At 43.2% G+C, this 25,980-nt stretch overlaps 2 protein-coding genes across 4 annotated transcripts in view; one reads left to right on the top strand and one right to left on the bottom strand.

Moving 5' to 3' along the window:
* Positions 1–285: 285 nt before the first annotated feature.
* arhgap35b (Rho GTPase activating protein 35b) lies at positions 286–10,595 on the top strand. Its single transcript, XM_079648415.1, has 7 exons — positions 286–975; positions 2,792–6,701; positions 7,034–7,175; positions 7,503–7,580; positions 7,748–7,879; positions 8,098–8,203; positions 8,311–10,595. Exons 2-7 carry the CDS (start codon positions 2,985–2,987, stop codon positions 8,714–8,716), a joined length of 4,581 nt encoding a protein of 1,526 aa, XP_079504541.1. The 5' UTR covers positions 286–975; positions 2,792–2,984; the 3' UTR covers positions 8,717–10,595.
* A 2,339-nt stretch (positions 10,596–12,934) lies between these two features.
* Positions 12,935–25,980, bottom strand: part of LOC307020404 (cell adhesion molecule DSCAML1-like) — a 59,760-nt gene continuing 46,714 nt past the window's right edge. For 2 of the 3 annotated variants that reach the window (XR_013802876.1, XR_013802877.1), the window contains exons 20-30: positions 24,817–24,956; positions 22,127–22,280; positions 21,411–21,528; positions 21,143–21,306; positions 20,943–21,041; positions 20,197–20,385; positions 19,242–19,529; positions 19,006–19,161; positions 18,877–18,907; positions 18,402–18,767; positions 17,528–17,669 (exon numbers count right to left, since the gene is read on the bottom strand). Coding sequence is in view for 1 of the 3 variants with exons in the window: in XM_079651735.1 (XP_079507861.1) it covers positions 15,271–15,695; positions 16,499–16,810; positions 17,469–17,669; positions 18,402–18,554; positions 18,649–18,767; positions 18,877–18,907; positions 19,006–19,161; positions 19,242–19,529; positions 20,197–20,385; positions 20,943–21,041; positions 21,143–21,306; positions 21,411–21,528; positions 22,127–22,280; positions 24,817–24,956 (2,549 nt within the window). In the remaining 2 variants the exon portion in view is untranslated. Of the gene's footprint in view, positions 15,696–16,498; positions 16,811–17,468; positions 17,670–18,401; positions 18,768–18,876; positions 18,908–19,005; positions 19,162–19,241; positions 19,530–20,196; positions 20,386–20,942; positions 21,042–21,142; positions 21,307–21,410; positions 21,529–22,126; positions 22,281–24,816; positions 24,957–25,980 lie in introns of those variants that run through there. The other variant, XM_079651735.1, reaches the window with a different exon arrangement.

The following is a 25,980-nucleotide window of genomic DNA, read 5'->3' as shown; positions in this document are numbered from 1 at the left end:
AACTTGTAAATGAGTTACTGCAACATATCTAGTAGGCCTACGTTTGCTACGTAAGTTATCATTATAGTAACGCTAACGTTATGTCACATAAATCCCTACTTTAATTTGGTTTGTTTAACGGCCATACAACTGTACTAATGTAGCCCTGAAACACGTAGGCTACTTTCTATGAGTAGGCATGTGACAGTCAGTAACAATTACGGAACATTAAGTGTGGTAATACTTTATAAATACAGTCTAAATTGTGAGAAATAGATTACTTTGGTGTAACGAGCCCCGCATAGAGCAGCGACCTGCTGCAGTTGTGTCAGGGCGCCGCTGGGTGAGTCTCTCCGCTGCTCCTCTCTCCACAGCTCCCTTTTCCTAAAGAAAAGAAGAGGAGAACTAGGTCCGGGGAGGAGGGCCGCCGCCATTATCGGAAAGCTGGCAGAAATAGCACTTTCACACACGCAATCTGCCCATGAATTGACCAGGACATGAACAGTTTCTGTTGCAGTAGAAACATTATTTGAGACAATATACCACGGGGATTGCAACAAACTCACCGTTGTCTCGTGTGCGCGGCCGGCCCAGCATTATGTGGGAACAACAATGGACAGAATAATTATTGAAAAAGCAACGTGGTGAACCGAGAGGAAGACGGCTAAGCAGATTTGTATACGCCTGGATTTCGCTACAGGCAACCGCATTGCAAGAACAAATCGGATTGTTCTAGCATTCGAGATATTTATTTCTTCATTCCCCGTGTTTAATTGCAACGCAAAGAGTGATGCTGGTCAAGAGGATCCAGGCATGGGTAATGGATATTTAAATCTAAGTACGCCATCGCACAAGTTTTTGTTTAATCAGTATTATACGTGAATTGTGAGGACCCATAGTGTATTCTGCGGCTTTATACTTATGCACATCAGGCGGCGAGGGCTGCGGCAAGGGCTGGCCTGACAGATGCAGGAGGAGAAAGGGAGAAATGCGATGGTATGTACCCTACTCTCTATGCTATTCTTTATCGGCTATTTCGTCCAGAAGCTGTCGAGGGCTGCACCCTGCAGCCAGCTGGGTAAATAAATTCCCTTTAAACATTGTCGGTGTGGAGAAGGTAGGCTATCCCAAATTTCGGCTCTGCAATTTCATTATGTAGACAGGCCTGGCGTGGTCAGCCCCTCTGTGTGCACCCTAAAGCCCATGTTAACTGGTAATCCTTCGCAACAAATATAACGTTACTAGATCTTATCTAAGTAAGTTGGTTATGTAAATGAATTGGTTTAATGTGTGCTTTTAGTAAACTGTGTTTTTATTTCTGATAGACTGATCAGTGTGGTTGTTTTTCTTCGTAAATAACTTGTCTGCATTTTGGTATCTGGCCTAGCTCAGCTGAGCGGTGTAGTTGCTTTTGACCCTGCCGGAGCTGTTTGTTTCTAATATGTGGACACCTCATGTTACATGTTGTTCATTTCCCCATATTTTCATTTGTCATGATGTTTCACTCAAGTGAATAAAATCAGACAAAAGTAAAATTCTGCAATATGTCATGTTTGCCTTCTATTGAAATGTGAGCACATCATAAATGCATCAGTGCTATTATGATGGAGGCATTTATCAATGCTATGATAATAGAAGTTGGTCTATTAGCAAGTGTCCTAATGGGTTGAGCAAATTCAGTGTCTTTGGCAGTAAGTGTTAATAAGTTCTTTATTCAGTCACCGATTTGTCTGTGGAGATTGGGCTGATAGCTGCTGTTTCAGTTAGGTTGACAGACTGAGGACTCTACATCATATTCATTTTCATGCTGTCACCCTAATCACTGATCAGCTGACATTGTCATTTAAAGAGCACCACTCCCAAAATGTTTTTTTTTGGTAGGATTAATTAGTATTCATTTTTCATGGATACACCTTGATAAGACTATGTCTGACATGTGTGTAATAATGACATATTTATTTTTGTTTTGTATGACATTAAATAAAGTACTTGGAGAATTTGGACTGTTGGTGAGACAGAATAGGTTTGTCACTTGCATCTCAGGGGGAATATGATGTCATTTTTTTGTTACATGTTATATACTAAATAATTGGACTAAATATTCATCAGATTAATTCTACTTTGTTAATAAAATGTGTAAGTCAGTCACAATCAGCAACAAATCAGCCTAAAAATGTAATGACATTTGGAAAAATCTGTGTGTTTCCCCATTTGGAATTGAGTTTACTTGATGTTACAGTGCGAACCCTTATTGGAGATATTGACTGCTATCATCTTTATTATGATTTGGATGGTGACTAGATATGATGTCATAAACTACAATGTATTGATTTTGACAAATGTTTAAATTGAAACACATTCAAGGCCATAGTTGTGATCATGGACAATTCTCAGAGCACAGTAAAATGTTGAACCAGCATTAGTTCCCCTTAAATATTCTGCCTTACAATCACCACTGACAAGGTCCACTCCTTCCACATATGTTGGTATACAAAGAAAATGGGCACAAAATACAATAAAATGGTCCTCTCATCATTCTCAGATATAGGTTAAACTCGATTACTGTGAAGGGAAAATACCTTATGCATGTTGACATTTTGCAATGGTTATGTGGAATATATCACGGTATAAACATAATACAAAATTGCAAAGACCATTATCACATGAATAAAGCATGTTTTAACATTATGTTTTTATTTTACCATAGTCCTAAGGTTTAGGGTCTGACCTTTTTTACCCATTTCAATTCAAAATGTTGTTCGGTTCATAACCCAGTTTGTCTGATTCTTTTTTTATTTCTGTTTTTTTACAGGATCTGATGTCACAGAAGAAGTGAATAAAAGAACCATCTGCTCATATCACTGCATGGCCCTTGTTTAAAGTTGAAGACCAGCAGAAGAAAGTGAAATCTGATCTCCTCTGTGGATCAGCAATTTTATGGACAAACATTCAAGTGAACTCCTTTATACAGTGCCTGTTTGTGGCAGGATGAGAGTCAGCAGGCTATGATGGCAAAAAAGCAAGATGCCCGGGCACCCATTTACAACCTCATTGTGGTAGGTTTGTCAGGAACTGAGAAAGAGAAAGGGCAATGTGGGGTTGGCAAATCCTGCTTTTGTAATAGGTATGTGCGGCCAAGCGCTGATGACTTCTACCTGGACCACACATCAGTGTTGAGCACCAGTGACTTTGGGGGTCGAGTGGTTAACAATGATCACTTTTTGTTTTGGGGCGAGGTATCCCGGGTTTTCGAAGAGGGGCCTGAGTGCAGGATGCACGTCGTTGAGCAAACTGAATTCATTGATGACCAGACATTTCAGCCACATCGTAGCACTGCTATGCAGCCCTATATCAAACGGGCAGCAGGAACCAAGCTGTCTTCAGCAGAGAAGCTCATGTACTTCTGTACAGATCAGCTGGGCCTGGAGCAAGACTTCGAGCAAAAACAAATGCCTGAGGGAAAGCTGCAGGTGGATGGCTTCCTGCTTTGTATGGATGTCAGCCGGGGCATGAACCGCAACTTTGATGACCAGCTGAAATTTGTCACAAATTTGTATGGTCATATTAGCAAGACTAAGAAGCCCATTGTGCTGGTCCTCACCAAATGTGATGAAGGAGTTGAACGTTACATCAAAGATGCACATACCTTTGGTATTACAAAAAAGAGTCTACCAGTAGTTGAGACATCTGCACGCTCAAATATAAATGTGGACCTTGCCTTCCTCACGTTGGTTCAGCTTATTGATAAGGGCAGGGGTAAACCCAAGATCATACCTTACTTTGAAGCCCTAAAGCTCCAGAGTCAGCAGATAGCTTCTGCAAAGGATCGCTATGAATGGCTTATCAACCGCATAGTCAAGAATCATAATGAAACCTGGTTAAACACCAGTCGTCGCATGAACACCTCCCCAGAGTTCAAAGAATATGTCTTCTTGGAGGGAACAGCTAAGTGCAAGAAGCTTTTCCAACAGCATGTCTACCGTCTGAAACAGGAGCACATTGAGAGGCGTCGCAAAATATACTTAAGCACTCTTCCTTTAGCACTTAGTTCTTTAGTGCCTGACCTTGATGAGATAGATCAGCTAAGCTGGTCTGGGGTACAGAAGGTCCTTGAGTCCAAGCAGCACTTTGCCCATTGGTTTGTTGTTCTGGAGGACTCACCATGGGAGGATACATCTCACATCGACAACATGGAAGATGAGAGAATCCCTTCAGACCTACTGGAGACAGGTGAAGCAGAGGACCTATTTAATGCCCACCTTGAACATCTGCGTAATGAGTGCAGGCGGGCAGAGATGAGGCTGCAGTTCAAACAAAAGTTGTCTTCCTCTCCCTTTGTCACACCTGGTAGGCCGTGGGAGGAGGCCCGCAGCTTTATCATGAATGAAGAGTTCTACCAGTGGCTCGAGGAGACAGAGTACTTGGAACTGTACAACCGCCATCAAAAGGAAATCATTGACCGTGCTAAAGAAGACTTCCAAGAGCTCCTACTGGAGTACTCTGAGCTTTTTTACGAGCTTGAGGTGGATGCCAAGCCAAGCAAGGAGAAGATGGGGGCAATTCAGGAGGTTTTGGGTGAAGAACAGAGGTTCAAGGCGCTTCAAAAACTTCCAGCTGAAAGAGATGCTCTGGTGTTGAAGCATATCCACTTTGTCTATCATCCTACAAAGGAGACCTGCCCTAGCAGTCCTCACTGCGGAGACTTTAAGATTGAACAACTTTTAGTTTCACGTTTCCCCACGTGTTACCCCTTTTTCGATGTGAAAGCTCACTTTGGGGACACCAAAGCTGATAGAATCAACCTTGTCATACTAGGGAAGGATGGACTGGCAAGAGAATTTGCCAATGAGATTAGAGCTCTCTGCACAAATGATGACTGGTACGTGTTGGATGGGAAGATGTATGAACTGACGCTGCGGCCGATTGAGGGAAATGTACGTCTTCCAGTAAATTCATTCAACACCCCCACTTTCACCCCTCACGGATGTCTGTGTCTGTACAACTCAAAAGAGTCCCTCTCCTATGTGATTGAAAGTCTTGAGAGACTTAGGGAATCAACTCTAGGACGAAGAGACAGCCTGCTAGCACAGTTGCCAACCTCACTGCTCTTAGTCACTAAAAGAGGTGTAGGATCATATGTGGAAATTGGTGGAGAAACTGCCTTACACCTAATAACACAGGGACAGCAGACTGCAAGGAGGTTGCAGTGTAGCTTTTTAGACCCTGCCTCCCCTGGTGTGGGCTATGGCCATAACGTCAATGAGTCCCAAATCAACCAGGTGCTGAGGGGCCTCCTGGATATTAGGAGGAGCACATCATTTAGTAGCAGCTCCCCGCCCCTCCTCCCTGAGCCTCCAGGGCTCAGAGACTCCCCTCACCAGCCAGCGCAAGAGGCAGACCTTCGAATTGTCATGTGCCTAATGTGTGGGGACAACTATGACGTTGAGCAGCTCCTATCCCCTTTTCTGATGCATCAGCACTGCAGGCCCATGTCTAATTGTGGCACCTCTGTGCTGTTGGAGCAGACAGTTGGCGGACACAAGCTGGCGATAGAGCTCTCTCTGCTCTCATACCACGCCTCCTTCACTTTGCGCAAGAGCAGGTTAGTGCACGGCTACATTGCTGTGTACTCGGTCTCCCGAAAAGCCTCCCTGGAGACGCTTTGTGCATTCCTGTGTGAAGTTCAGGACATCATCCCGGTACAGCTGCTGGCAGTGGGAGATAGCCAGGCAGAGCTCACTGACAGCGACTACGCCTGTGAGCAGCAGATGCAAGGCGAGGAGCTAGCACATGAGATCGAGGGTCGCTTCAATAGTGTGGTTTGTGGATCCGGGGGGGTTGTGGGAGGTCTGCATAGGATAGAAATGTTCCATTCTTTTCTGATGGAGGTGGTAGAGAAACGCAACATCGTGGAGGCAACGCACATGTACGATAATGTGGCTGAAGCATGCACCAATGAAAACGTATACTCCCCACGCTGCAGTTCTCCCAGTCCCGTCACCATGTTCCTGGATTCAGAGGACGACGTAGAGCCTTCCCCGCCATACTACGATGGCACACTCACTTCTCATGGTGGGGGCTTCAACCTGCCTGACCTAGATTCCAGTGACATATCCGTCATCTCTGAAATCAGAGACTTTGAGAACAAACTCAACAACAAAATACCCCCACAAGTAAGAGTTAAACCAGGCGTCACCTTTGACTTCCGGAAAGTGAGCCGTAACCCGTATATGGATACAATGGGTCACCGTCGCTCTCTCCCCTCTGCGGTTACCTGGGTTCCTGGTGGTGATGTGGGCTACGATCCCTCAGACTACGCCGAACCCATCGACGCCGTTTCAAAACCCCGCCCCAGCAATGAAGAGATAATCTACTCAGTGCCACACGACAGCACGCAAGGCAAAATCATCACCATCCGCAACTCCAATAGGATGCACTCCAACGGAAACGGCTCCGACAGTGAGGCAGACAGCAGCTCCCTGGAGCGAAGGAGGAAGTTCTCGGCAGCGGGGGTGAAGCCTCGTCTTTACCGCGACCGCTCCAAGAGGCTTGGCAAGTTCAGCAGCTTCCGCACAAGCTTCATAGGCAGCGACGACGAGATGGGAGCTCTTCCAAAGACCAAGGAGGATGATTTTGGGACCCTGAAAAGCGAAACTCTGGCCGAGGAGACTGAAGACCCAAAAAAGAGGAACATCCTAAAGAGCCTGCGACGAACAGCCAAGGTGTGTATTAAGCCAACCTTTCTCTTTTAATCCTTCAAAAAAAGTAGCTAATTGTAATTTTATGTGCATTAACATAAATTAAATTTGCATTACTTATTTTTTAAACTGTTTTTGTAAATGTTTTTCTATAGGTATGATGATAGCAGGTTTACAGATGGTATGAAATGTGTGGGGGGTCACTGTTAAGTGAGCATGTTTAATCTGTTTATAATGTGTTTGGGAGGGTCCACACATAAAGTTTGTGACTGAATTCAACAAGTGCCACTTAGAAACAAGATAATTATCCGTGTTCGAGACTCTAATGGAGTGCTCTGTCTTTCTTTTTTCTGCAGAAAACAAGAACAAAGCCCCGTCCAGCAATTCCCAAGCCCCCGGAGAGCACTTACTTTGGGGTCCCTCTAGTGAATGTGGTTTCCCCAGACAGACCCATCCCACTCTTCATCGAGAAGTGTGTCCGCTACATTGAGACCACAGGTGCGTTGTCTTTTACACGTTCTGCTGCTCTGCATGTGATGTGTGCAAAATCAGATTTAAGAAGGGACATTTATGAATTGTATTTCTTTACTGAGCGTAATAATTCTAATGTTCTTGATTAGATACCTTAGAATGATTATCGTTGACCACAATCTTATGTGAAAGTAATACATTGATTTATTCAGTTATCCCTGTAGGCGCTGCTAGTACTGTATGTTTCGTCATGTGTGTTTCCAAGGGGGCTAATGAAGTGTTTGTGCTTGTTTCCCACTGTACCCCCCCCACGTCTCACTTATTTTTTTCTCTGCTGTGCTCTCTTTTCCTCAGGCCTGAATACAGAGGGGTTGTACCGAGTAAGCGGCAACAAGTCAGAGATGGAAGGCATGCAGAGGCAGTTTGAACAGGGTGAGCCCATCATCATACTTGTTTGACATGTAATTATGTGTCTGCCTAATCCAAACATAAACAGAGAGTTACTAAAGGAAAGTGACATGCAGCTGAATGTTTGCTCCTGATGGTAGCTACTGCTTATTTCCTATGATCCTTCTAACACTCTCTTTCTCATCGTATAGACCACGGATTGGACCTGGTGGAGAAAGACTACGCCATAAACACTGTAGCTGGAGGCCTCAAAAGCTTCTTCTCTGAGCTGCCTGACCCCCTGGTGCCTTGTCCTCTGCAGGTGGACCTACTGGAGGCTTACAGTAAGCAAACACTGCTGGGCAGGGAGGGTCTTCACAAGAACATACAAAAATGATTATTTCTTTAGGAGGGAGGGGAGGGTGCTGGGAAGGTTTTTGCAGATCTGTTTTGCTCTGCCTTAGTGTTCACAAGAATCATTTGCATGGTAGTACCGAGACATTCAAATGGCTGTGGGCAACGATGAGTATTAATGGTAGCTTCTCTGTGTGTGTGTGTGCAGAAATCAATGACCGAGAACAGAGGCTCTACACCATGAAGGATGTCCTGAGGAGGTTCCCCAGGGAGAATTATGATGTGTTCAAATATGTAGTGAGCCACTTGCACAAGTAAGACCACTGTTTAAATCACTGTGATGGATTTGTTTTCTAAAACTCCCATTTGTTTTTTTCAGCATATGATGAGTAATTTGTGGTGTGTTTGTTTTTCTCCTCAGGGTGAGTCAGCTGCACCGGCTGAACTTGATGACCAGCGAGAACTTGTCCATCTGCTTCTGGCCCACCCTCATGCGGCCGGACTTCACCACTATGGACGCCCTGACGGCCACGCGCACCTACCAGACAATCATCGAGAGCTTCATCCACCAGTGTACATTCTTCTTCTACAACCAGCCCCTCCTCGATTCCCCCACGGGCCTTGCGGGCCTCCCCGCCTCCCCCACCACCACCCTCAGCTCTGCCTACTCTTGTTACCGCTCGTCTCCGCCCCACAACGCCGCACACTTCAGCCCCCTGCAGCAGTCTCCGCCCACCACCCCCCAGTCTCCCCTGCAGTCCCTGCTCCCTCCCCTCCACCAGCACCCCCACTCTCACCACTCCCCTGCCGAACAAGAGACGCTGTGAGAGACGCTGATGCCACATGTGCCCATGATGATGCTGGACCTTATCACCTATACACTAAAATAAAAAAAATAAAAAAAGAGAAGTGCACTTGCACACTACATCTTCCATCCTGGAAAACTGAGGGCATGAAGAGAGGAGATGAGGAAGTGTACGAGAAACTTCCCTAACCTGCCATTTGTGTCCATACTCGTGTGCATCAGGGCGTGAGGCGGCCATTATCAGTGACTCCTCCTCTGAGCCCCCGTTCACCTGGAGTTTAACATCCGGTCAGAGGTGTCCGTCACAGCCTCTCATCTGTCTACAGCCTCCACTTATCCTACACTACCAAGAAATAGAAACCTTAAAGCCAAGCTGGAATAATTGATTTGTGGCCATCATGTTTTTATCCGTGTAAAACTGTTTTTTTGTTCATCCTGAAAGTACTGCCACTGGATTTTTAGACTGCTCCTCTGTAGGTCCTTTGGGCAGCAGTCTAAGGTCTACCTTCGGGTTTTCTCATCGGCTCTACTTGAGCGGTCAGCATGGGGAGGGAAAGGAAGTGAGGGGGGGATACACATCTAGGGATGCACTTTAATGATCACTGTTGTTTTTCCCCTCAAAAGGGTTTTTTGTTTTGTTGACATACTGTTTTCTTGTGTGTTTTTAATTTCACAGCTCAAACAGCCATACCCATTGCCTCTACAGAGCTCTGGTAGATCAAACTTTGTTTACATCAAACTAGTTTTTTGTATCCACAAACGTACCTGAAGCACTTTTTTGATAGTGTAGTATTAAATCTGAAGAAATGCCACGTTTTATTAATTGTCCATATTGTTTGTTTTTAGTGGCTGAATGTGGCATCAGTGCAGGCTTGTAAAACAGTCCTTTTTGTAAAAACGTACGTTCTCTTTAAGTGGATCCAGAAGTCCCATTTGAGGTTGATGGGAAATCTGAATTTACTCATAATCACCCAGCCATGTGAAAGAATCGTTTTCTTTCAGAGTTTGTCCTCTTTCTAGCTGTCGGTTGATCAGAGTGTACATTTAGGGAAGTTTGGTTTAATTACATCAATATAATATCAGAAGAATCTACCTGCTTTCAGTCAAGTGAAGGAGAACATTTTGCCATTTTTGAATGTGTAACCTAATTGTACCATAACACAACACAATTGCCATCTGGTGTCTATTGAAACCAAACGCTTGAAACATGATAGGATGCTGGACGTGTTGCTGTGGCTGTCTATCTAAAGCTCTTTGTACTCATCTAATATTAAGGACCTTCGACTCGGAAGGTTTAGTATTTTCAACGCACTGTTACCGCTAGTCCTGCTACACAATACAACGACCAGTAGAAGTAAAAAAAAAATGGTGGATGGGGAAACATTCAGGAGGAGAGAGTTCTGTCTTATTAAAAATGGACCACCAGACATTGAGGTTCTGTATGATCGTGGCGGTTCTTGGTTGCAACAATGTCAGAGTAGTTTGGCTTTGTAGTATTTGGGATCACCACCTACTGGTACTGTTGGGAATGCTGTTAGGAAGTCAGTCATTTCACGTGTTGTTGGGCTCTTCTCAAACCGCTCAGAGCTGTAACATTAAGACCGGCACTTTCCCCACTATAACACGACTCCCGGGAGTATATAATCTTACCACTTCTGACACAACCTTTGGCAAAATGTGCTGTTCAATGAGCAAAAAGTGAGTGCATACTACTCTATAATGGTTGTTTATTTGTATGTTGGGGAACACCACCCGTTAGTCAATGGTAGAAAACATTTCTAGTGTGTATTTCAATGATTGAAAGTCCATTTTTACAATTTTTGTGAATGGTTCAAGGCCACTTAAGTTTAGTGCATGAGTTAAAAAAAAAAAAAAAAAAACACAAAGGAAGAAGGATTAAAGCCTCTCCCGGTTTTAAAACATGAAAATTAGTGCGAGAACAAAAACAAAATGCTGAAGTGAAATAGCTGAAACGTGAAAAGTTTATGTACTGTGCACCAAGAGCAAACCATGGAATTTGTCTGACTGAGACCAGTGTTTGAAGATGAAGGCCTTATGTGAACTGTATAATAGTTAATAAATTAAATCTTGTAAAATTGTCCTAAGCTTCCTTGTGTCTTTCATTGAGCCTTTTGAACAAACCCACAGATATCTCAATCCATTCATTCTGCATTTTCATTTCGTACTTCATTTGTAAAAATACATTGTCTGATTCTAATTTACAAAGCCACATGCTAGCAGTTAGATCAATATTGTCACAACAAAGGAGCCCGGGGAAATCAAGAATAAAAAGCATATAATTTGGCTGTGCAAAAATGTCAGTATTTTATAAAATAGGAGGGGTGGGCTCATGACAGATTCTCAAAAGCCCCTGCTGCACCATGCTGTCATCTGACAAAAATATCACACAGCCTATTATTATCCACAGTTCTCACTAGTAGTTAAAATACTGATTGACAACTTGTTAAACAATGTATAAATGCTACTTAAAGATAGGGTCCAAGCTAAATTAATATAATTGTTTAAAGCTCTAAATGAAGCATATTAAAGAAGCTTGAACACATCGTACCTGCAGAAAGACCTCTGCCACCGTGCAGGTGACTCTGAAAAACATCAATTATTTACAGCATATCCTTCATGAGTGACTGCACAGTTTTAGTAGAACACACACACACGAACACAAACACACGCACACAAAGACACACAGTATCTGTTGACCCATGCAGAGCGACTGGACAGTGTAATGCTATGGCGTCCTCTTGTGGTTGAATAAAGTTACAGTAGGGAGAAGAGGTGGGCGTCTGCATGTCACGTGATACCCTGGTTATCATATTACATTTGATTAAAAAGTAGAAGTATCAGTCACTAATTGACATGAAATACCTATGTTGACACGATTTGCTATTATACAGTCTATTTCCTGCACAATGCCACACATAAAATCGCACATCTGACTGAAAAGTTCAATATGTCTTCTGTACATGTATGTTTTTTGTATATAGGTTAATTTGAGGAACTCCGCAGCCTGAGATTATAAATGCTTTGCTTTCTGGGAAAGATGTGATTGAGCACATTCTGAGGAATTGATTTTTGGATGTTTCCTAAAGATATATGCCTACAATTCACTGAATGAGGCCTATCACACGGTTTGAGTGTAATTATCCTTTTCATTGCTATTAAGCGCTTACAATAGTAAATAAATTCCTGACCTGAATGTGCTCTCTGTGAACTGCAGCACTGAGGCCTGTCACTACCTCGTTCCACTGCTGAGTGATAGGCTGTTCACAATTGTTATTAATATGAATACTGTTCAATCTATAACCTGATTATTCTACAGGCTATGTGGTTCTTTCATGTGTTCCCCATGTGTCCCATAGTTATTCAGTTCACTTTAAAACAAAGAAAAAGTAATAATTTCAGTTATTTTAAACACAAGAGATGTATTTGGGCAACTCATCCCCCCTTTATAATCCCACATTTCCAGTTTTGTTGCTCATTTATGGTGCTACTGTACCCAATGCTGTTTCTGTAATCCCAAATAGCTACCCCATTAAGTCCTTGTAACTAAATATGTGTATAAGTACTGGAACACCAAGTGACACTATACATTGGGAATATGCTGTTTCACTTTAGCTATTTGTACTTGTACACATCAGGACCTTACACACGGTAAATACACAATCTGTGTCTACAGTGTATGTATTTATCTGCAGATTGTTTAAAGGTGCATTTTCAAACTTACCTGTCATTAGGAGAACAAATGCAACAGTATAAGGACTTCTGTGTATGTGAAGAAGCCTTTTTCAGAGTCTGAACAAAAGAACATAATCATCAGGGAAAGTGTAGTTTTTGCCAGATACTTAAAATACACAACAGAAAGCCTTTGTTACAAAGTGTTGGTGTGGAGTTTTTAACAACATGGCAGTTATTGAGGCATTAATGTTGTAATGCTAAATTGCTGGTGCACCCTAAAGTCAATATAAATGACACATGTACACTATCCATTGTTACATTTGCTTTCATTGGATTCACACTTTCATCATGCTTTGGCCAATTTCATACTGGATATCTATTTATATGTTCATATGATGTAAATATTAAGCTGAGCATCAACATCAGATAATGTTCTCCATGTACAGTATAGCACTTCCCCCATCTCATGTCATGGGCCTTTGCTAATTAAAAACAAATGCCAATAAAAACATTTCAGATTCAAACAAACCTGTTGAGAATGACAGAAGCCGTGACGTATGAAAGATAGCTTTATTGCACAAGGTGTTAGAATGATCTTTTTAGTTTTTGCTTTCTTTTCATAGAAAATGTACTTTTGAACACAAGCAATTGCTATAACAAGCAACTCAAACAAATGTTTGGGATACCCTCAACATTATTTTTTTGTTTGTTTTGTTTTTCATACGGTTTTTCCTTCAGTTTTTCCCTTTTAGCAAGCATGCAATGATTTTTTGAGGATGAACAAAATACAAAATAATGAGAATAAAAAAAGTAAATAGGACAAATGACGACATCAAACAACCTTTAAAAAAAGAATAAAAATCGAAACAAATTAGTATCAAAAACATAAAGGGAAAGAAAAATGTTGTTTTTGTGCCCATTTCAGAAGTAAAATATTTTTATTTTTGATACTATTTCAATTTTGAAAGTGGGGCATTTGACCCTGATGTGTCCCCTGATTTATTCTGACGAAAATAGCTCTTCATACAAAACTGTGTTTTATGTACAAGACTTAATCTATAAACAACACTGACAGGTGGAGATGATGGATCTAGTATGTTTAGGGTGGTGAACTTTAACCTTTAATTTATCTGAGCGGGGGGGGGGGGGGAGGGGGACCAGGAGTCAGAATGCTTCAGGTTTGCGGACCGACTCCAGTCCAGTATTTACACAACAGCAGTTTGTGTGACGAATAGCTACGAGTCCCTGATTTCACTTGGATCTACCCACCGGCCTTAGTACTGTTCGGCCTCTGGAACCAAAACATTTGACAAAAACCCAAAAACTAAAATAAAAATAAAAACAAATATGATGAATGAAAACCAACACACACCCCCGTCCCATAAACAAACAAACAAAGCAAAATGGATAAATAAATATAAAGCACAAAACGCTATCATGGAGATGCTTCAAAAAGACATTCCAATAGGTAACGTGTGAATGTACAAAATGGAGGGGGGGGATAAAGAAGGCGGGACATGTACAGTACTTCAGACAGGGCAACAACAAAGATATCAATTGTGTGAACATTATATCATTTTTCAAAGCGGAACTCCCTGACATATAACATCGCTCATTATTATATTATTTTGACTTCATTCACATCATCACTGGGATTCTTTCTGATGTTCGGCTGAGTGTCACCAAGGCAGGCGGGAAGTGGTCACCGAAGCATTAATACTGTAAATAACATAAACCTCATTCATGGATCTTTGAAATATGACATGATTGTTTCCATCATAAACACACAGCAGAGTTTAAACCAGGGGGATTGTGTTTGGTTAACCCAGCCAGCCTGCCTTTCAGAAACTGAAACTAAAATATTATTTTAAAAGTATTTTCCCCTCTCAACATTGGGCTTGTAAAGGGCCGCTCTGTGTCCATACAGGAAACACTCTTCTCTTAGGCGCTCTACATACAGTAACATACAGAGCACCCCGTATACATACTTTAATTTCCTTTCTTTAGTCCAACCTTTTTTAAATTTCTCTTCTTTAAATTCCATGATTGAGCGATTGTCTTGTTCTTAAATTTGACATTAACATTAAATTGCTGTATATACTACTACACTATGGTAGTACATACAATTTATACTTTGTCATAATTTCATTTAAATGTCAATAATATACCTACATAGAAATATATATGTAAATTCTTTATAATACCAAATATTCTCTATTTGTGATGTGAGAACTTATGGCGGGTTTATTTGGGTTGTCGTGATTTGTTTCAAAAGTGAGACACGGTTCAGCTGGAGAGAGACGTGTGCAGGGCGTTTATGGGATAGATCTTTCCTGGAGGAGAACCTGAATCTGTTCTTTTGGATTCGCCGTAAAGAGAAAATATGCTAATAGCTTTATGGGACTTTAGGAGACACACAGAGGGTGAGAGAAACAGTAAGAATAGGGAACTTAACTGGAAGTCCTGCAAATTGACAATAATACTGAAACTATGGAGGAATATGTGTGTGTGCATGAGAGACAGGATGGCCACACAGCTTCATACTGGCTATCGTAGTCTTCATCGTCATAAACAAAGAGCTTCAGCTCCTCAATTAAAGTCAATATATCCAAATGACCACAGAAGCACGTCCTGTTTTTTTTTTAGCTGTGCTACTCCTGCAGGCGAAGCCGAGCACCAGCCGGCTGGATCTGTTAGTTGGAGTTAGTAATTCTTTTAAAGAGTCCCAGGTGAACATTAACGTAGGGTTAGCTGGGTCTCTGTCTGGGAGGAACCTGTCCCGCTGGGCAGTTCACCATTAGTCAGGTTTTATAGAAAGATGGTGGCATGCCCTTTCTGAGCCAGACTGAAGCAGCGGGGCAGCGAGTCTGTGCGGGGCGGAGGCTACACCAGCGTGTACGACTTGGAGTACGCCCCCGCGCTCTGTTTCTGCAGTCTCCCCAGAGCGGAGGAGCTGCTCTCCAGCAGCGAGTCTCTGGAGCCGCCCACCTTGTTGCAGTTGCTGCTCGTGCTGGAGGTGGAGGCCGTGGCCGCGGTGTTAGAGCTGGGCATGGTGAGAGTCCTCTGGGGGAGGGTGGAGGTGCCCGAGCTGGCCCCCAGGCTGCTCAGCCCGGAGTGGCCCAGCGTCAGGACCTGCTGCTTGCTGGGGTCTAGAGTCTTGTGGCGGCCCTGGGTGTGGTACGCCCGCTGCGTCAGGCTGCGGATGGAGGCTTCCCGCGGCGGCACCACTGGGCAGGGGTCATGCAGCTCCCCTTGCTTACGGAAGAATGGGTCTGTCTTCATGTAGAGGGGGAGGTTGCAGAATTCACCTGGGAGACGCGAGAGGTTAAGATTAAAGTCATTCATGGTTTCCTGTTTTAATGCAGTTACAGACTGCAACAGCTCCCGTCTCACACAGCAGGGCCTTCTTAACACGAGCGTCCCATTATGAACACTGTCACCATCACCCCACACCTACAACACGACCATCCTGTATCATTTTATATATATATATTTATAACATTTTAAAGCTTGTATCATATGCAATTATTTGAATTAATACTTTATTATTTATTTTTCTATTGCAATTTCGCTTCTATAACAACTATCTGTGAAATGATCTATGATCATATATAAATATATAGATGCAAGGCATATATATGCTTATAGCTATACTATTTTCACATTTTTGTTTATTTTTATTTTTTGTGTGTGTTTTTTCTGTGTGCGTTTTTGGTTTTAAGTAGATTCTTAATATATGTGAAAAGAAATCAAGCCTTTGCGTGTGACATGAAATATCAGTGTTACTCCTTGCTTCTCTGTGTAGCTTTAGGCGGCCTGGTCAACTCTGTGCAGGTGATACCTTTCCCCACAGATTCTAGTTAATCCCCACTTCATATTTGTATTTGTTTGGAGAAATATCTATTCAAGCCCTATTGAATTTATTATTTGTAGTTATATATTTCCTACTTTGGATTTAGTCTCTTGCTTCCCATTACTCTCAGTTGTGTGTGTCAGGGTATGGCTGTTCCAAATAAAACGTAGTAGAAGCAAGAATCTGCCTCCACATTGAGTATCCTCACTGTGCCTGATCAAGGAAAAGTCAGATTTTCCTGCCTCCTTTGGAACTTACTTTTATTAGCGCGGTGGGGAATGGGCACCGCCACATTCTGCCGGCGGTCGTAGTCCTGCGGTTTGGGCGGCGAGGCGGTGAAGCGGCAGATGCCGGGTTCAGACGGCGTGCTGAGCGAGGTCATGCTGTCCGCGGGGTCGTTGGTGCCGGTGGTCATCTGGTCGGACGAGCTGTCAGAGATGAAGCACTCGGTGATGGTGAACTTGGCGTGCTGCAGGTGCTCCTCCAGCTTGGCGTGCTCGTACGCCCGCGCCAGCTCCTCGTAGGTGGAGGAGGCGCTCTCTGTGGACACCATGCTGTTCCGACCCTTATCTGGAACACATACGTATTGTAAATGTATTAAAAAAACTGGATACAATTTCGGTTTGACTGATAAAATAACATTATTTATGATATTTTGTATTGAGAAAAGTATTATGACCAGATACAGACCCTTTGGAGAAACTGAAACTGTTGAGTTCATTATGGTTTATGAATTTATGTGAGTGGGCAACTATATCCTTATTTATTTTGATGTGTAACCTTGACGCTTATTCCAATGACACTATTTGTATTTAGTCACTTTATAATCTGTTATTTATTCCCCTTTTTTCAGTGCAGTATAGTTAGGGAGGTTAAAGATGGAATATATTTTCTCCAGATGCATTTATGATGTATCTATTGTTTATATGCCACTGGATGGATGGACTAACATTTGACCACCCTTTGAAAACCCTTTCTAAAATATTCTTGTATGATACTACATAGGTGTATATTACATCACGTGTGGAATAGATTTGCCCGTGGATGATTTAAATTGAAAATATTTAGAAAACTGAATTTCTCTTATAAAGAACTAACATATTTTCAGTAGATTTTTTATTGAAGAACTGCCATTTGCTATACATTATTTTTAAAAGACATAAAATAATTAGTATAAAATAATGTTATCAATGTTGTCGAGCGATGGTTCCTGGCTGTGATGACCCACCTGTGTCCTGCGAAAGGCTGGCGCTGTAGCTGTCGCTCTCCGTGGCGGTGATGCCGTGAGAGCCCATGGTCCGCCAGTCGGAGGTCAGAGTTCGGGCGGAGGCCGTCGATTGGCTCTGACTCGGCCGGCTCAGCGTCCATTGGCTGGAGTATCTGTTCCTAGAGCTGTGGGCGGACTTTATACTCTTCCTGGACACGGGGTCTGAGAGGGGATCAGAGGACAGCTCGGTGTTACAAACACTGTGTATCCATGTATCGATCGAGAAGAAAGCTAGATACTGACTTTACTGACTCTAGTGGATGAAGTATAATTCAATATGAGATTAGGGTTAGAGATTATCGATTTATTTCATTTGAAAGCTATAACCGCTAATTACCAGTTTTGTCATGGTCGATACCGATAAAATAACCTCCATCACAAAGATATATTAAAAAAAAGACTTCATAACCTGTAGTTTATGCACACCTGAGGGTAAGAAAGGTTAAGATGCAGCGAGCAAAGACGGATGATTTATTATTCCTTAGCTCGGAAATAACCAAACCTTCCTGATTGTCGTTAATTAACCAAAACAAAGAACATGTTTGTTTATCTAATTATTTTGATCAAGTACATCAAAAAACATGTGTTGTCTCTCTGTGAAAAACATCCACAGCAGCAACTCTTGTGTCCGTCTTCTCTGTGTTAATAGGCGGTTTACAAACTAACTTTATAAAAAAGGTGCATATTGCAACTAACTCTAGTTTGTAGACGCTGCATTTGTCACGTTAAAGAAAGCAATTTTTATTCGTATTTACATGCAGTTAAGAGCATTAATGCATCATGAATACATCATTATATTGAATTGCCAATATTTGCAGATAAAGCTCTCTTTGGATTTACCTGCTCTATTTATTTATTGTACCGTCACATTTTTGCTTAGAAATACAAACTCACTCGTGCCTGGGCGGATGTCGGACATGTCGATCAAAGGCCCTGAGTTCTGGATGAGGGCCTGGTGGTGCAGAGACACGCCTGTGCAGAAGTTCTGCGGATTCACTGATTGGCTGAATTCAGTGTCTGTCACAGGCACTGCTGCCTTGTCTTCTCCTGTTGCAGGCAAAACATGAAGATAAACAGTTAGGCAAAAAAAAAAAAAAAAAAGTAACACAAGCTAGAAGAACTTTGTGTTGCTGCCACATGCCTATTTGTTTGATTCCTTCCTTGTCCTCGATGAGTAGCTGGACACGTGGGATGTCAATGTGGAGCCTCGGCCCTTGAGGAGGGCCCTTCACCGGAGTGTCTATACTGCGATTGTTCTTGCTGCACACATGGAAAAGACACATTATTTTTGGGGTTGCGCTTACAAGATATATGACTTCCTCTTCACAGCAGGCATTAACAATAGCACCAAAGGAAAACGGTCTCTTACCTGATAAGCATCTCCGCAAGGCTCTTAGCATCTATAGGAAGACAAGATATTAGTTAGAGATTGTTTGGCCGTGAAGATACACTTCATTACACACAATAACTACTCCTACTCCTTTTCCCTCCCTCTCACCTCTAAGTCGTTTGAGCCTCTTCTCCTTGCGTTTCTTGCGGATAATAAAAAGCAAAGCGACGCCCAGAGTGACCAGGATGACGGGAGAGCCGATGGAGAACAGCTTCTTCACGTCGTCCCCTTCTCCACGAGCAGATCTAATGGGAGGGATTGTACCTGCGGAAAGGAAGACCACCTTTAGAATAGAACATGCAGTGAGAGAGGCACTCAAAAATAAACATATGTCGGACACTCACTGCCGTCGTAGTCGGTGGTGGCAAACTGGGAGCTCTGGTTTCCGCAGCCGGCGCTGTTGCAGGCTTTCATCTTCAGCTCGTACCAGGTGGCCTCACGCAGCTCGCTGAGGAACAGCTGAGAGGTGGAGTTGGCTTTGAGGCTCTGCCACGCCCAGGTGCCTTTGGGTCTGAAGTCCAGCATCATGTCGGTGATGGGACAGCCGCCGCTGGTCCAGCCCTGCAGGTTGATCCCCGCGTGGGTGGAGTTGATGTGTGTGAGCAGCGGCTGGTCCTTGTTGAATACCGGTTCTGTTCACAAGAGAGGAAAATACACATGTTAGAATGAAACAGGTACTGGCAACATCATATATCTGAATTTATTTGTGATATTTCAATGAACACCTGGAAAAATACTGCTATTAGTATTTATTTAAATAGTATTAAATAGGTGGAAAAGAGCAACCATAGGATTATTATTGGACTGACACATATGTGTATATGCTCATGATCGGCATAAAGCCTCTTAAAGGCAAATCACAACGCTTTAAAGTGGAACTAAGTCCATTTCCATAATTCATATATGTTATTTCTTAAGAATAGGATTGTCGGAAAATATTAGCAAACATGAACTACTCTCACCCAAATCCACAACTAAAGTGCTAAAACCTCAAATGAGCTAAATGCTAAATTGACAAAGAATTAGGAAAGATGGAAAAATAATATCCAAGGGGATTTTTCTCGGTATATGAGCAGATTTTCTGTTCTTATGTTCACACATTTTGATTGGACTGTATTAGGCCATGGAAATAAAATATTGGAATTCCTATTTTAGGTGGCGTTCCCCTTTAAAACAAACACTAAACAGGACTGAACAGCAAAAGCCAAAAACAACTATATTCCTTTTGGTGTCCCCAGATTTGTATCTCTGGTCTCCTGCTTCATGCATGTCTTCAACACGTCCCCCGTCCCCCCTCACCTCTTCCATGTGTCTTGGCCTCGATGATCTCACTGATGCGTCCTGAGCCCACGCTGTTCTTGGCGGCCAACTTGACCTTGTACCAGGTTCCACAGCGCAGGTTATCCAGCCTGAAGGAGCGCTCACTGGAGCTTATGAACACGTCCCTCCACTCCTCCGTGTTGTCCACCGAGTACTGCAGCACAAATCCTGCAGAAACACCAACACAAGTCATTTAGAACAAGTACTGCACATTCAGGGAATTAAAACGTGGAGCATTCTCCCTGCTGCTGCATCTGTTGGACACCAGGGGGCAACCATCAGCTACAATCACTTTTAGTATGCCTACTTAATGCCTAGAAATAGTGTCTCCACTGTTATGTGCATTATAAATGTGTTGATGCAATTATGTAAACAATATCCTACTTTTAAAATGTAAATAATATCCTACTTTAACATTTTGTTAGCTGTAATTTGGCCTCTGACAGATTTGTATCTTCCACTGTCAACATTATTTTACTTTTAGTATTTTGAGATATTTCTATTTTGTAGTTGCTTATGTATTACTTTTTTATTTTCACATTATTTGCAATGCCTAGTTTAACACGAAAACATTTCCCAAATTTGGATCAATAAAGTAACTCTTATTTTTATCTTATTTGTATGAATGATATAACAAAGGTGAAGCACATTGAAAAATATCCGTCACAAAATCAGATAGATCTTTTGTTGGAGGGCAGGTGTTCTCTGTTCACAGAAAATCTCACCTCTGATGGAGCTTCCCCCGTTGTCCCCAGGGATCCAAGCAAGGGTGATGGAGGAGGTGGAGGTGGTGGAGACGGTCAAGCGAGGCTGATCTGGAGGAACTGGGAGTAAAGAGAGAGAGAGACTCAGCAACAGAACGGAAACACCACTAAACAAACACATCCTCCACTGGAGTTCCCCTTAAACACATCTCTCTCCTCACCTTGCACCACCAGGTTGACTATGATGGTGTCAAAGCCCAGAGTGTTAGTGGCTGTGCAGGTGTAGTACCCAGAATCCTCCGCTTTGACCGAACGCAGCACCAGTGTGCCGTTGGGTAGGATCTGCCGCTGACTGTCCGCCGTCACCGGGATGGCAGTGTCGTCACTGAAGGAGCCAAAACAGATACAGATGTTATTGATCTCATCCCAGAAGAAAGTTCTCGGTGAGTCACGGCACTGACATATAAGAGGTAGAAGTTGATCTCTGACCTGTCTTTGGTCCATTTAATTGTGGGAGCGGGTTCTCCCACGGAGCCACAGGGAAGACGCACTTCCTTCATCCAGGGTGTGGTCACCGTGCCGCCGAAGGACAAGATCTTACCCGGGACTGTACACACACACAAAAATAATCAATCTTTGACAAACAGAAAGTGATAGATCTAACAAAATACATCAAAATACAATAAAATCAATCCATTAAAAGAATGTGCTTCAGCAAGTGTCTCAACAAGAAGTTTGTCTTTGTACGTTCTGATGTGTATCTGCCAGTCAGCGCTGAATGAGTGGCCCAGTTTGCCTAAAGGCCTTAACTTACTGCTGAGGGAATAGAGAGCTGGTTTAGCGTAGCCCCTCCCCTGACCTCTCAGTGTTAGTCTATCTTTTCTCCATAGATCCTCCCCTCTATTGATTCTCTCCGGCTATCTCTCTCCCCAAGGGTCATTTTACTGGATAGGCCCAGTTCATCACCACATAATTAACAACAGCGTCTCTTGCAACACAGCCGCCACTCAATCAATAATACGGCTGTCAATCAATAACGGAGAGCGGGACGGAGTGCGAGGAGAAGCGCGAGTGATGAAAGTGATCTGTGTTAACGGGAGATCATGTTGCAGTTTCATAGCCATCTTAAGAGCGCGCTGCCTCATAACCTTTACAGAGATCTCTTTACCCTTCTCCTCCACTACAGGCTCGCCCGGAGGACCCACCTTTCCCAGCAGGCTCCACCGTGACCTTTGAGCTGATGTTGCCACGGCCAGCGGTTGTCACGGCTGCAGACCAGATGTGGTATTGTTTACCGCGGGTAAGGTGCGTGATGCGGTAGAAGAGCATCTCTGGGTTGGCCTCGTACTCGCTGGGTGCCTGGGACAGAGGGCACGCAATGTCATGTTAGAGAAGTATGATGAGACAGGGAGAGGACAGCGGGGGGGCAGCTCCTGTACTGGGAACTCTAGCAGATTAAAGATGCATTACAGGTTATACTTTCAACCTTTTCAAGTGGGTATGACACATTTAATATCAACCTTTTTGTGATAATGTGTCATCCCATTAGAAAACATAGCAAGTAGTAACAGTAGAATTGTCAATGTTCAAGGTGTGTGGTTTTGTACATTATATGCTCCCAAATTATAATAGCTGTGCTTTCCTGTCTAAGGGATACTGTGTGTGTGTGTGTGTGTGTGTGTGTGTGTGTGTGTGTGTGTGTGTGTGTGTGTGTGTGTGTGTGTGTGTGTGTGTGTGTGTGTGTGTGTGTGTGTGTGTGTGTGTGTGTGTGTGTGTGTGTGTGTGTGTGTAGTAGCTGTATCTGTTCCAGCAGTGTCCTTCTTTTTTTTTTATATTGGCTTGCAATCCGCCAAAAGACAGAGAGAAAAATAATTGAAAAATCGGCCCATAAGTCTTTCTCACAGATTTCAGGTTCATTTTAGTTCTGTAGATCAACATGTTTTATGAAAATAAATAAATAATAATAATCAGATTTAATTTACTGAGTTTACAGTTCACAATAAACCAAAAATAAATGGCATAAAGATGTTTGACCTTTCCTGTGAGATCTCTGAGTGTTTAATTTATGTTTATTTAGATATATTAAATAATATTAAAGTCTTAGATTATCAAAACTTTCAAGCCTTGTATTTGTTTAAGAATGATTTAGCCGTCTCTGATATACCGTAAACACTTTATGTGTAACTGAAATGTATGTAATTCCCTTTTGCTTAATTTAATTTAAGCATTGAGATGTTTAATTTGTCAAATGTTTGTATTTCTGCTGCGTGTACAGTATCTGCAGGTTCTCTGAATGTAGACGTGTCGGAGGCCGCTCTCAGCCTGGAATGACCTCTCTATGGACTCTATTGATTAAAAGGATGATAAATGGAAATGTCATTTAGATTGTATTGATTCACTCATTGATGAATTTATTTACCTTCGACACCCAAGTTAAATGTTTTAAGTGAGTGACAATGTTCTTTAACGTTTTAGATGTAAAACCACAATGTATTTATAAATATGGAAATCTAAATGTAACAGTTGTGACAAATACATTGACGAATAACAAAATGTGTTAAGATGGGTTATTGGGTTTCCCCTTTTTAAAAAAAACAAAACAGAATAGAGCAGATCACGCCACTGGTCTAAATGAATTGGAAACAAATGAAATGATTTCACCTCGCATACACAAAAAACCACGTCATTTTAGGCCTCAGTGCTGGATTAAATCATGTGTTCCTGTAGATATTTTCCCTACAAACTCATATTTGAGAAAACATTCCCGCACGCACACACACCTGCAGGCACGAAAACACACACATGCCAACACGCTCGCAAAAACACGGTTCTCTCTCAAGTCGATCCTCTGTTCTATCTCTTTAATCTGTTCATCTCTCAGTGCTCATCTTCAGTTTCTTCACCATTTGCTTTCCCCCTCTCCCTCGACCCCCCTCTGTCTAGCTCAGTGAAGAGGATGGAGGAAGGAGGGAGGGAGGGAGGATGTGTGTGTGTGTGTGTGTGTGTGTGTGTGTGTGTGCGTGTGTGTGTGTGTGTGTGTGTGTGTGTGTGTGTGTGTGCGTGCGTGCGTGCGTGCGTGTGTGTGTGTGTGTGTGTAGGGGGTGCGTTCGAACATTCCACCAGCATAGCGGAGGTGTTGTGGTGATCCAGGGAGTGATACAGGGAGATAATGAAAAGACGGACAAAAGCACTCTCATCTCGATGTGACTGATACCCTCCTCTGCTCCTCCTTTCCCTCTCTCCCTCATCTCCCTGTTTTCCTCCCATTCCCCCCCCCCTCAGTCGCTCCCTACCTCTAATGGTGTTTCTCTTTCCCTCTCTCTCATCCTCCTTCCTCCCCCCCTCCTCCCTCCCTTCCGCTCTCCTCCCTGCCTGTGCTCATTTACATGGCACTCATGCACAGAGAGGGAGGAGTATTTGTGAATAATAAGAAAGTGAGATTCTATCCTCATATCAGATTTCACTCTTCTTGTTTGTGCGGGTGTTTGTGTGCGCATGAGATCTCAACACAAGTGAAATGCCGCACACGCGTGTATAAATAGAAACATTTTTAAATGTGATGTCTGTGTGTGTGTGTTTCTGATGCGGCAGTGTGCATGTGTGAGCTTGTTCTCCGCTTCATTTGCATATCTACGTCTCATCACGTTGCCAAGACAACCTCATCTGTTCATCTGGGAGGGCAGGAAATAAAGCGATGGTGCAAACACGGTGAAAGGGAGATACTCGTAAAGATACGCGCACACACACATACAGGCCCAATTAACAGAAGTGGTTACAAATTATTAATTTTCACTAGTGGATTTTTATCAAGTTCACAGATTGCTAGCCTCTCAATCTCATGGAGCATTTTTTTAACTGGCCCCTTACGAGACACGCCCACAGAAGAAGGACTCACCGGCTGCAGAGACCCCGGGCTGGAGCAGTAGATGGTGTACTTGCGGATAACACCGTTTGGTTTGAGTGGCGGCAACCAGGACACGACCACACTGTTCGGAGACGAGGGGACCGCCTTGATGCCCGCCGGTGGACCAGGAACTGTAGAGAACACATAAGGCAACATCAGCAAATGCATCTGTTTTTGTGTCGGGTGCCCATTAAAGTGAGCAGGCTTGTCTGCAGATTGCTAGTCTTATCCCGCACTAAGCCGCTCTGGGAGGACTTGGATGAACTCCCTTTGGGTGGACGGTGGTGACATATGTTCGCTCAGACACTGGTCAGCACTTCTGACTCTGTGACACCCAGCTTTCTCTTAACTCGCAAACAGATTAGACACTTAGCGCCTGATCCTCCGCTAGCCACTTAAGCTGGACACTGGACACCACTTAATACGCTCATTGCAGTCTAAAGGCGTAAGAAGGGTTTGAAACGGATGAAGAAAGACACATCGGGACGCTGGATACTGTTGAAGGTGAACAATGAGGCTTTTGTCGCATTGGCTTTACACTATTTGGTTCTCAGTGAGAGGACTATTCACCCACCTCCATAAATATGACTTCCACTTGACAGTGGGCCTCATCTGGGGCCTAAAGAAGAGACGTCAAAACTCAGTAAATTCAACCCCCTATTCCTCTTTTCTTACACTTGAGGCCCCGGGTCATTCACACAGGACTCCTTTATCTTGCACCTTACATGAGATAAAAGGGATGAAAACAAAAAAAGACAAGATGTAGTGAGGGAGGTTTTAAAAGAGGGAGGCGTGGAGGAGAGAATGGCGAGAGTGATAGGTGCAGCTCCTGGGGGAGTGATGATGGCGGTGGTGGTGGTGTTGGGGAGGGGCAGGGTAGGCAGTCATCATTATCATATCTGGACCTCTATGTCAAAGTAGGAGTGGCAGTGGGAGGGGGGAGAGTTAAGTCCCATCTGGTGCCCAAAATCTGCCCAGGCCTCCAGACAGACACACAGCCAGCACGGCCCGGTGATGACGAGGGAGCGAGGCACGATGATGCTGAGCAAAAATCCCCATCTACATGAATACATAATTCACTGCTGTGCCAATCAGAAGAGGGTGTGTCACAGGAAAGGGAGGAATCGCTCAGCTAAATACCAGAGAGCGCTGCAG

This window comes from Notothenia rossii, assembly GCF_949606895.1.
Source record: "Notothenia rossii genome assembly, chromosome: 9".
Taxonomy (NCBI): domain Eukaryota; kingdom Metazoa; phylum Chordata; class Actinopteri; order Perciformes; family Nototheniidae; genus Notothenia; species Notothenia rossii.
The sequence above is the reverse complement of the archived record's forward strand: the minus strand, read 5'-3'. Positions and strand labels throughout refer to the sequence as shown.

Excerpts from the sequence above, each read along its gene's own strand:
- arhgap35b (XM_079648415.1), top strand. The coding sequence starts at position 2,985 with ATGATGGCAAAAAAGCAAGATGCCCGGGCACCCATTTACAACCTCATT. Across the intron at positions 7,581-7,747 it reads GCAGAGGCAGTTTGAACAGG|ACCACGGATTGGACCTGGTG; the intron begins GTGAGCCCATCA and ends CTCATCGTATAG. Across the intron at positions 8,204-8,310 it reads GTAGTGAGCCACTTGCACAA|GGTGAGTCAGCTGCACCGGC; the intron begins GTAAGACCACTG and ends TTTTCTCCTCAG.